We start from the raw sequence: 12,408 nt of genomic DNA, 5'->3' as shown, positions 1-12,408 counted from the left end.
CTTATAAAGAGTTAATGAAAATGGTACTATTAACAAAGCAAATGATGGGGAAACCAGAAATAAAACAACTGTACATTAAGGCCAAATAAAAACTTTCCTAAAGACAGACTGGAAAAGCATTACAACACAGATTAAAGCTTCAGCCAAAGTTGGCAAGACAACACAGGCAGTACATGAAGAGCGAACCAGGATGAAAGTATTTCCCTTATATCGGTCCTATGGCAACATTCGTTCAGCATTTAGCCATTTGCTTCGTGCTGTGCATGGCTTAGGTAATAGCAGTCTTTCACTGTGTCTTCTAGGAGCTACGCGATTTCACCTTCTGACAAAGTCGTTTCCACATTTGCTTGTTCCTTACTGAAATAATAATTTTAGATAGTGGGTAGCAGAAACCAAGCAAAATGATGAAATTGTGAAGCATGACTTAACGCCTGAAAGACTGGCATAGTCTGCTTGTGTCTGGCTCAAAGAGTTTAAAACAATAATGCTGATTTATTGATGTGCTTAAATGATGGACATACTCCTGTTAATGATAGGAAAATGTTTCCTCCCCTGTCTTTAGTGTGTGTGTGTGTGTGAGAGAGACAAAGAAAGAGCTGTTGTAAAAAATTGTAATAAAAGTATCATTTCTTAATTACTACTTTATATATTTTTATGATTTGGAAACCACAGTAACATTTAATGTAGGCAAAGCATCGCTCTGCACATCTGTTTCTGCAGATTTCTCAATATTTATTGCTCAACAGCTTTGTGGTTATTTGTTAACATATACTTTGCAACAGTGCTTATTAATTTTCACAGATACAAAGCTCTCTCTGCAAATTGTTAGTTTGGAATCAATGTCTGATGATACAATAAGTATTTTTCACGCTATTTTTTTCTCAGCCTTGCAAAGATGTTTGAGCTTATGTTGTAAACAGTTGTTTTGCTTCTCACAGTGACACTTTCATGCCTTCACTTACTTTTTATATTCACAGCACAATGTTGGGATCTAGCTGATTTTTCTGAAAGCCTGACATGAAATACTGTTGAGATTTGCTGTCAGTACTAATTTCTCTCTTCATACTGTTTGAAGGCACAATTTTCATTCTTCAAACCTTTAGGCATCTGCCATCAGGAAACCAATATTAACTGTTCTCCTGCCCCTCCATCCCAAAGCAAATTTACTGTTGCAACAGTTTATAACAGTGATCTTTTCCACCTATCTCTTTACATTTGTATTTCACAGTAAAGACAACTGAGTGGATAACAGTCTGAACCCATACATCCATTTTAACTACCGACAAATGTGCGCTGTACTTGCACTGAATAATTGACAAAATACCCTTATGGCTGCCAACAGAAAAACCAAAAAAAGGTATCTGACTTATTACCAAGGAAGATCGCCTCCAGACAACTTTGGATGCTGAATTAAAAAACAATAAGAAAACATGTTAAAAACAACCATTCTTCTTTTGTACAACTCGCTGATTCCTAAAGTAACTCCCTGAATAGACCTATATTTCTTACATTCTGCTTATCATCATCTTTCACTCTCTTCCTCCATCACGCTCCCTGAAATGCTGCTGTCACAAGTGACTCCAGGAAGTACTCATTAGAATTTTGATCATCACAGACAACCAGCTAGAAAAATACAAAATGAAACCCCTAAAGCAAAGCACCAAAAAGCCTTCAATTTTGTGGGGTATAACAATCTCCTGAAAAGAATAAAGGACACAATTAAAAAGGCAAGAATGGTATAGATATGAAATTCTACACTCCTATCTTGAGTATGAAGGATGCCACAATGTAAGCATGTTTTAAAGTGGCAAGTATGAAGACAACGCTCTGGTTATCTGAACTTTACATAAGTTTACTCTCAGAATGTCATGTTGGAATTTCTCCAACAGAAGTGCCATAGCAATGGCAGTTCTGAAGAAAATTCTGGGATCTAATTTACCTTAAGGCTTATTTTCAAGTCCTAAAAATTCAATGAGAATATAGTGCCGTTCTACATAACACATTCATAACTTCCACCATTAACCTAACCTTTCATCAGGTTTCATCTTCTTCACCGCAGAGTGCACCTATAATCACTGGTTGCTTCTTGTTTCCAAGTAAAATTCTTTGATACATGAAACCCTCTTAAACTCTTGCATATAGGAGAGGCAGCCTGATGGCGCAATGGTTAGTACCTGTCACCAATACAGTGAAGGTTGGCTGTCCTGGGTTCAGCTCTTATCTCGGACACTCTTTTCTTTCTCTACATGTGGCATCTGTATACAGGGCTAGCTGCCTTGCCGTGATATAGCCTTAGATGCTGGCTCCTCATAAAATCCCGACCTCCCAACCTCCCCTGCATATAAAAGAATTCTATGATAAAAACAATATTGTAATAACTACAATAAAACTAAGTTGCACGCAAATAAACATTGGCTAGCATTTATAGAGTAGATCTGACCGACCACATATCAAGTCAAAAAAGTTTGAAAGGAGAAATTTACTAACATTTTAGGAATGAGTGTCTTAGAATGACCAAACCCAGTCACTTGATTTTGCACTTGATTTAGCTTTAATATCTTGCAAAAATGCTAAACCAATTGTAAGTCTTCAGCACTCTTATTCCAGTCCTGATCCTATAGACTGTAACTACTGCTGAAGTGCAAGCATCTTCAAACTTACACTTCTACGAATCTGCTTCCCACAAAATGATACTCTGCAGCACAAATAATTAAAAAAACCACAAAATAATCAAGAGAGGAAAAGAGAATGGAGAGACAATACAGGTTGCACACTTTCCCTACCTCCAAAACTGCATTCACTGACACAACAAACCTGCATGCACACTCTCTCTCTCTCTGTCAGACATACTGTGTCTGTTTCCACTTGTCCCTGAGGCACTCTCTTAGCAATATCTACAAGAGATTCAGCAGGCAGAGGAGTGGTTTCCTGTTTGCAACCAAAGTTCTTCACTGAAATATTCCTGCCCGTTTGTAAACATTCCGAGAACACTACACACCAGTGACCCGGCCAGCCAAAAGGCAACAGGAAGACTGACAACATGTCAAATATACAAAAGTTCAATCTTGTCCTCATGCTCATGTCAATGACCAATGATGAAGACAAGCACGCCCTATTGATAAAACCTTCCAGTATCTATGAACATCTGGTCTTAATGTTAAGGCCAACAGTTTAACACTGCCCAAATATTTTTGGGCAAAACAAGAGTCAGCAACAGTTATTTCCAAGAAGAGTAGAAGAGTATCTATGCATTCTTGTGTGCTTAGCAACTATGGTACTATACCACCTCTTACAGGTCATGGTCAGCAGTCAGAGTTGCCCACTGGGGAAGGGGGAGGAGGATAAGGATTGAAATAGCTCCGCTCTGTTGAAGGTGAGGGTGGACAACTCACATCGTCCGAAAAGTATCGGCGAGGGGTAGGAGGAGGTGGATAGGGGTCAGAGTCATAACTGAGTTCCACAAGAGAATTATTGAAATAGTAACGAAAGCGTTTAGCAGGATAAGGCTCACTGTCATCACAAACATCTGTGGAGCAAGGCGTGGTGGGGGGCGGGGGAATGTGACTATGATGATGGTGGTGGTGGTGACGAGACCTGTGTGGCTTGTGCTGCCTGCGTGCTGATCGTACAGTGCCCACACTCTGTGAAGAGCAGTAGTGGCCTCCCCCAGTATAAACTGATCGTTCTGTAACTGGGCTTGGGGGAGGATTCAAAGTCTCCTGAGGATACTGGGTCCCAGTGGAGCTGCTGGAGGAAGCTCCTGTCACATGACTGCGATCATAAAATGGTGGCAGTCCACTGGCCAACGATGTGCCACCCAAGGATAAACCTCCAGAAGCTGAAGTCTTGCCTCCACGGGAGGACAGTGTGTGAGATTGTGGGGGAGGTGGTTCCCCACTAGTCTGTGGGTTGAGCGGCTTCTTGGCCATCTGAATGTCGTCATCAGTAAATGGCACATGTCGAGTCTTGCGACGACAGAAAAGTATAACAACAATGATGACAATAAGAAAGATAACACCAACAACTATAGCAATGGCGTAGTGTGTGGCGTTGTGGTGTACTTTGTCTACTGTTGGCTGGTGCACACATTTAGCTTCACCCTCACTGCAGTCTCGCAGCTCCCCTGGTGCACATGCTCCTTGACCCTGACTTTCACACGATGCACAGGGCACCCCAGCACAGCAGCCTCTCTCATCACTGCCATCCTTGCAGTTAGCAGTTCCGTCACACTGGTTGTCCTTTGAAACACACTCTCCACTCTGGCAGTGGAACTGGGTGGGGCCACAGATCGGGCAATCTTGCTCATCTGAGCTATCTTCACATTCTGACAAGTTGTCACACCGCCAGACCAAAGGTATGCAGGTGATACCCCCACTCTTGCACGTGAAGTGATCAGGTGGGCAAGTTGGGGGATCTGCACAGGTAAGGCCATCCTTCTTCAGCACGAGGTTGTATGGACAGGAACAGCGTGCCTTGATGTCGGAATCCACCATACAAATGTGGGAGCAGCCTCCATTGCCCACAGCACAGGGGTGGCTGGTAACATCAAGTGAATGTTGGACAGCAATAAGATCACTGAGACCCTGCATACGACCTCGCACCCATAGACGTTTGGCACCTGTTTTCTTCTGGCAGCGTTCCAGCAGCTGTTGATCCCGATCCAACCAATACAAAAACTGGCCATGAACAGCTAATCCCCGCGGTGCAACCAAATGACCATCCACCAAAACTCGATGATTTCCCCCGGTCAGATCAGACATCTCAATGCGATTCTTTCCTGCATCAACCCAGTACAGCTTTCCCTCTGTCTTATCGATGGTCAGCGAGACAGGTTGGACCAGGCCCTTGATAAATAATTCAGTTTTCTCTGAACCATCCATACGTGCCGATTCGATGCGGGGTGATTTTACCATGTTTGTGTAGAACATGTAGCTGAAACAGATATAGATGTTGCTATAATAAGCCATGAAGGAGAAAAGAATGTTTTTCACAAATATACTATAAACAGGATCCAAAGCTGCAGTAAATTCTGCGTGAAAGCATACAAGACCCAAAGATAAGAAAGGATCGGAAAAAAACACTCACACGAAAGTTTAAAAAAATCTTGGTGAATTCCAACTTTAAACACTGTTCAAGAGACAAGACTACAATACTGGCATAGTAGCTGCTAGTTGTATTGGGACATGACTGAGACGAAAAGAAAGAACAAAAATAAAGGGACCTTAATTTCTTGTGACAAACTACTCCAAGTGCAAGAATACAGCTTTGTGTACATATCTATTCACTGTCTTTCTATAAGATTTCCCTGAACATCGACATACCCACAAGTAGCTTAGTGCAAATGTAATTTCAATTTCTGTGTAAGCAATGGAATTTATCTCCCTTCACACAAATCATATAGCACTCGATATTAAATAAGCAATAAGACATCTGTACTTTGAAAATCTAAATGCCAACAAGAGTCCTTTCTCTATACACTACTTTCATTTCTAATATATACCAGTGTGGGCATGTGCAAACTAACAATATTATGATTTTTGTCTTACCTTCTCCATGACATTTTCTATCCACTGCTGCAACTTCTGATACTTTTATGTATTACTTAGCAAATAGCAGCATCTTGTCAAAATCTGCATTTTGTTCTTCTTGACAATCGTTATGCTTTTTCTATCTTTCACTCAGCACCATTAAGATTTTCATTCCATGAACAGTGCAAGGGTGTTATACTACATTCTATAAGCCATTCATGTTATTTTTCATATTTTGCCCCACTAAAACTAACAGAAACATAAGTAATACGCAGTAAGTAGATAACTTAAAAAGATGATTACCCGCGTTCTGGGAAAAGCACCAAGGATCTTGGCTTGAAATTGCTTGGGCCTTGCAGCACGACACCCACTGGAGTCATGTCCAAACGGGTGACATTAATCACATTGTGGTTTGAAGCATGTCCAGTAGAGTGTACGTGAAAATGGATCAATGGCAATGTCATATGGCTGCATTTGACCATTTGCACTATTCAGTAGCACCTCAACCTGGTGGAGAAGCAAAATAATCATCATCATCATCATCATCACTGCCACTGTGTCATGAAATCATCATCATATTACCAACACAGACATAAACAAGGTGTATAATTGAACTAAGAGCAAATTTTCACCTGACACAAACAATACAAATATGAGTGTAACGGGTTTAAATCTCATCATACTGCTGCAGAGGGATGATTCAGAGCATGAATGGAATCATAAAACAGTTATAGTCTACTCAGTAAGCAGTATGCTTCCAAAGATATACTAAAAAAATTTTTTTTAATTTAACCTAAGCAAAAACTACAAAGCAAAAATTTAGGAGATTAATGGTATGCATCTCAAGTTTACATTATTATTCCTGATCACAGATATACATGTGCATACAAATATGCACTAACATAGCAAAGGGATGAGTAAGATATTTTTTTAAAAATCAATCATACAGTGCTGCCATGATCAGGAGCTCGCTTGATCATCTTCTGGCGACCTTCAATCCAGTAGATTTGTTGCTGGCCTGGGTCATATGCAAGGGCTTTCACACTTTTTCACTCAGCCTCCATGAATTTCCTCTTTGCAGCTCATCTGAGCAAGCAGTGATTATCTCTCCCTCGTAGAGGCATGCTTTCACCATCGTCACTCATAGTAATAAAACAAAAAAAGCAACCGAGTCTAGCTGGATGAATTCTTTCGTTTAACCAAAGCTGAACATAAAAATGTATATTTTTCTGAGTTCAGTTATTTGGCATATGCACTGAGGCTCTATGTCAATGCAGTAAGAAATCGTTAGTAAGAAATTTTGCATAAGTGTACTGTTAACCTATATGTTTTGGGGTAGGCAGCAAAGAAGTGGCTCAATTATGACACCTCCATCCATTCTGCGTGCCCATTCCAAAGGTTTATGACAACCCACTATAATATCTCTATAAGTACCAATACAAAGTCCTGTTTCCTCATATTTCGAAAAAGATACACTGATCAAAAGCCCTGTAGTTCACTCACAGCTGGTATTGACCCTTAACAAGATGAAGTAGAATTCAAAGCTTCTATATGAGGCACATCATAGGACTGATGAGCATTTTGACAGCAGAATGAGGTGCACTGCTACTTTTTAAAAAAAAAACTTTTTGCTGCTGTGATGGCCTTAAAATGCAACCATTATTTTCTTCCTTTCTAACATGATTTTTTGAGAAGAAATGAGCATCTGATAGACACACTGAACGTTTGGTACGTAGCATTCTTCTTCTTCTTCCTAATCACCCCAAGTGGAGCATAGGGCTGCAACTACAAAATACGTAACATAAACATCTCAAAAAAGAAAGATCCTTGTCTTAAGTTTCAGTTGACATTTGTTTACATAAAGAACCATGCACGACTAGACTGTGGGACACCCGAAAACTTCCAAAGTGTATTTGTGTGGCCTAGCAAAGGCTGACAGTAGTAAATTCTGATTGGTTATATTCAAAATGTGTGCACACATTGTCCATATTAAGAATTTTCTGGATCTTTATCCTCTCTAGAAAAGAGCAGAAATCTGTCAGGAAATTTCCATAGGCCCTGAATGTGATTTCATTTGAAACGTGAATGAATGCTCTATCTTTAAGAGTAAGATTTTCATCAAATTTCAGGGTCTTATCTAGCCTTTACTGCAAGGGTTAGGGTTATCTGCAAAAGTGCAGATTGCTCCTGGTTTCAAGGTAAGTTAAAAAAACAGATTTCCAGCACTCCAAAAGCTGTATTTATTAGATTTACCTGAGCATGTCTTATCATCAGAATTGAGATGATAATGTGTTGGACAAGCACAGTGGTGAGTTCTGTTGTCTTTGTGATCCACTGAGTGAGCCAGACACAAGTGGGAACATCCTCCATTATTGCTTCCACAGGAATTGTGACCTGCACATACATGCACACATCCTCTAGTATGTTCCCATGAAATGTCTACGAGCCATAAATTTATTATCAAAAATAATAAATTTTTTATAAGAACAAAATGAAAGAAAATACAGAATTAGATGGATTTAAAGAAAGCAAGAGGTAACTATACCTGACTGCCTTGAGGCATGAATGACAGAAATGTCCAAAGCATAATCAACCCCTTCCTGAATAAGACTGCGATCCTTTCCTGTCATTTTGTTAGCACGCTCAATGGACTTTGAATCAAAATCTGTCCAGTAGATATAGTCTTCGTACTGCGTGATGCCCATAGGGTGAGGCAAATTTGATGGAACTATGAGCCTTTTGTCTCCCCCTGCAATAAGAAGAAAGGTCAAGAAGAGAAAGTAACCAGACAGTAAACCCTTAATGGATTCAAATGGTAAATTATATACTCTTTGTGTTACAGGTGGTTATCAGTAAGAAGCAACCATAAGATGGATCTCAATGTACACCAATATTTTAAAAATCTGCTAGAAAAAAAATTATCTAAACCAATTAAATATTATGCAAATGCAAAATAGTATACACTTTAAATAAAACTATTTTTCTGTTCACTCCTCCTTTACCCCATCTGCTAACCACCCCTACTCCCAAAGTGCTACTACATGAGCTGTACATCTAATAATCTTTATCATACATATGTTGATCGATTTAAAAACTATTAGAGAGACTTGCTTCCTCTTAGTACAACTCTTTGTTGCAATGAGATGTATATGAATATACTAACAGAGTATTTAAAGAAAAGTTAATAACAAATGTATTTACTTAGTACCTTTCCCCAACACCATCTAGGCTCAAACACTTTATAAATTTTACTCACAGGGTGAATGCAATACTAGACAGAAACAGGGCATCACACAACAACTTATTACTTGGGTCACCATGGTTGTTTATATACAAATATGCAAGCACACACCACACACACACAGACATATGTGCAAGTGCAAACACACGCAGACACACACACAAGAAACATGCAAGTTCTCTCTTTGTCTCATGACACCCTCTTAGGAGTGGTTCATTTTAATAGGGTCACTTTGTTTAAAAAATATTTGGATCCTATCTTCAATGTTTTAAAAAAAAAAAAAAAACAATTTTTTTTTACTTTTCTTCCTGATAAAAATAACATAAACAGCTTACATTAAATCTTAAAGCTCCTTCTTAACTGGGGTTTGAAAAATCTTTGAAAAACAAAAAAGACTGTAACTATTAGAAAACCAGTACCATAAAACTCACCAAGCAAATCTGATGACTGTATGTTATGCTGATCGATATCTGCCCAGTAAAGACGTCTGTCTACATAGTCTATAGTCAAGTCCTGGATGCGCCCTTGCCCTGTGATTAACACTCGGCGTTGAGTTCCATCCAGATTTGCACGCACCAACTGTGGTTCTTCCCCCCACATAGACCAGTACATGTACCTGTTCACACAAACATTAAGACAGCTGGCATATGATTAAAAGTATTTATTTTTAAAAAGTTGAAACTTTTAACTCCATTCAAACTTGCAAAAATTTTAACTGTGGGTTTTAAAACCCCTTGCACTTTATGAAACACTGTGAACACTTGTAAAATAACTTGCTTTAGTCTCTTCAATATATCTGTCTTATCAAAATAACAAAGCATATTGTAATCAGTGCTCTTTTGTCAGCTACTTGAATGGAACCAGAAGCATTTCTGGCTAAGGTAAAAATGTTATAAAGAAAGGTGATTTGGATGACAGTAAACATCATATGACATTACAAAGATGAAATTTCCAAAGTTGACCAAGTTGTGAAAACAACAAAGAAACCGTTGCAGTTTTTGAAGAATGTACTTGAAGATTTTCTGGCATATAACAACACCTCCATTGAAATTCTTAATTCCCTATCGTAATATCATTCAATGTCAAGCCAGAAATGTAATATTGAGACCAGTTGGCAGACAAAGCTCTTTTCTCATGATGTTTAAAGTGCTTAGATAAATGGCTCAAAATGTTTAAAAAGTTTCCATAAAAGTACTTTTTTCTTTTGATCCTTTCCTGTTTTCAGCAATAAAGTTTTACAAAACGTGCATTATCTATAGCCCTGGACAATCATGCCTGCAGAAAATTCTAGACTATGAAGAGCAAATCCACAAACCCGGAGGGTGGATCCAGTGCAAGGGCCCGAGGGTTGTCTAGTTGTCGCCAGATAAGCACTTTACGTGATGATCCATCCAGTCGAGCCACTTCAATGCGGTTCTTATTGGTGTCGGCCCAATAGATGTTGTTTGCCACCCAATCTACTGCCATACCTTCAGCATAATTCAGCCCGAACTCAATGATATGCTCCAAGGAAGAACCATTCATGAATGCTCGACTGATGCGCTGTACAGATATTAACACAAACAGCTGTTTTAATGAAGTGACACTCTTAAGGACTAGTCACAACAAAATTAAAGCTTTATTATTCAGTATTCAGTGAATGCAAACACACTTTGTGTCTAAAAACATTGTAAACTGACAATGAAAATCAACAACAATCAAACTTTAAGAATTATCCAACGTTATATAGCCCAGTTTTATTGTCAATAAAGCTAATCAAGGAAAAATAAAAATCTATTGGTGTTTCAAATTTGGTTTCGCTGTTTCTTTACACACTCCTCTTCTACTACTAGCATATAATATGCAGTCCAGTTTCTCACCTTGGAACTGACATCAGTGACATAGATACGGTTTTCCTTGAAGTGAAAGTCAATGGCAACTGCCTGCTTGACACCCTGGATAGGAATGGGTTGGTTGTAGTGGCTAGTTTGCAAAGAAATGCGGTTGATGTTGGACTGAGAAGAGAACAGAAGGAAAGCCTCCGGAACAATGCATGTGCTGCCATTGCTGACAAGCTCAAAGCCCATTGGGCATGCACACACTGGCCCCTTAGGTGGTGGCCGATACAGACACAGGTGACTGCAGCCATTGTTGTTGCTTGCACATGGGTTGGTGCCTGTACATATTATGTATATTCAAAATTTAAAATGCCTTTATCAGTCAGTCATGCAGTATTAGTCAGTGTAAACAATACATGCTTTACTATGTGGAATTATGCATAAATATCATTTCGTACTATTAACTCCTTGAATTATGATGGCTTCCAAAAAATAGTAGTAGATGGAAGTATACGTTAATCAGCATTTTTAACACGTAAGACTTTATGAGTTTTTCTATTTCTTGTTTTCCTTATAACACCACGTGTGTACTAAGTCTGTCTACATGTGCATGTAAGAGGATCTTTATACATTGTAAGATATTTCCCATTAAGTCTCAATCCAGCTATTTTCTTATTATACTCCAGCTATTCCAGTGGACTGTAAATATCTATTTGATTTCTGGAAAACCAAAATATTGGTAAGATGGTTATCCATTAGTTATCTATTCCTTTACCTTCATTGTAAAAATTCTCATGCAACCTTATTTTTAATATTTGAGGGCAATTCTTCCCTCTGCTGGAGGGATAGGAATGCTGAGGTTGGTGACTTTATTAATATTTTCACCGCAAATTTTGCTAGTTTATCACCCTATTCATTTCCTTTCATTCTAGAATGCAAGGGAACCCAAAGACGTTCGATGTCCCCATTTTCTTTGTTAATCTTATTTATTAGAGACAGTGTCTCAAATGCTATGTCTATTCTGCTAGTGGGTCACCTGGAGTTCTGATGGCGAGTCTGATATTATAAGGTAGGTCATTTATTATGTGTCCTCCATTTTTTTCCTCAACTGACTGAAAAGCAGTCTGCTCAGTCATTAGTACAGAAATATGTGTTTTGAGTCTGGCAAAGATTGTTATAAACTCCCAGACTCATTCTGTGTCTGTCTGGGTCATGAAATCTGACTATATCTGCGAATAATTTTTTTTTTTTTTTGGTTATGTGTTTTGGATCAGGAATGTATGTGGTGGTGTGACTGTGATTCATATTAACTTAACTCTCAGCATCCTGAAATACAGTGATCATTATCAACCACACAGAAATTCATGAAAATTCATAAAAGCCCTGGGAAGCTTCTTCAATCCCAATGCACCAGCGTTCTTTCGTTACACAACCATTTAAATTACACCAGTGTTCTTGCGTTTACGCAACTATTCAAATCAAGCAACTCACACTGAAATGTGATTTAAATGTTTACAACTCCACCCCAATTTCTTGTCAGTGAGTTTGGGGAGGAATACAATCTATTGGCTGACTTTTTTGAAAAAAAAAAAAAAACCTCTTTACCTTCCCGTTTGTGTACATCCACAGCTTTCAATCCCATAAGATCTGGCAGCTGGTCTATTATCTTCTCTCTTTGTAGTCCTGTTGTCTTATTAACACGTTCAATCGAACGACGCTGCCAGTCTGTCCAGTAGATGAAGTCACCTATGCAAATCAAATATTTCCAGAATGATGATGTTTTCCTCCTTATTTATCCTTTCTTAACTGCTACACAGGTATA

General features: G+C 38.8%; 1 protein-coding gene across 1 annotated transcript in view; it reads right to left on the bottom strand.

The window, feature by feature from the left end:
* Positions 1-493: 493 nt before the first annotated feature.
* Positions 494-12,408, bottom strand: part of LOC112558702 (low-density lipoprotein receptor-related protein 6-like) — a 30,449-nt gene continuing 18,534 nt past the window's right edge. Inside the window, 10 exon segments of the mRNA XM_025229301.1 lie at positions 494-4,932; positions 5,832-5,944; positions 5,946-6,035; positions 6,476-6,572; positions 7,739-7,922; positions 8,074-8,277; positions 9,201-9,385; positions 10,085-10,311; positions 10,629-10,924; positions 12,192-12,332. Of these exon segments, the coding sequence (XP_025085086.1) occupies positions 3,303-4,932; positions 5,832-5,944; positions 5,946-6,035; positions 6,476-6,572; positions 7,739-7,922; positions 8,074-8,277; positions 9,201-9,385; positions 10,085-10,311; positions 10,629-10,924; positions 12,192-12,332 (3,167 nt within the window). The 3' untranslated portion in view covers positions 494-3,302.

Source organism: Pomacea canaliculata, linkage group LG3 (assembly GCF_003073045.1).
Source record: "Pomacea canaliculata isolate SZHN2017 linkage group LG3, ASM307304v1, whole genome shotgun sequence".
NCBI lineage: Eukaryota > Metazoa > Mollusca > Gastropoda > Architaenioglossa > Ampullariidae > Pomacea > Pomacea canaliculata.
Note: the sequence above shows the minus strand (reverse complement) of the source record. Positions and strands in the feature narration are given on the sequence as shown.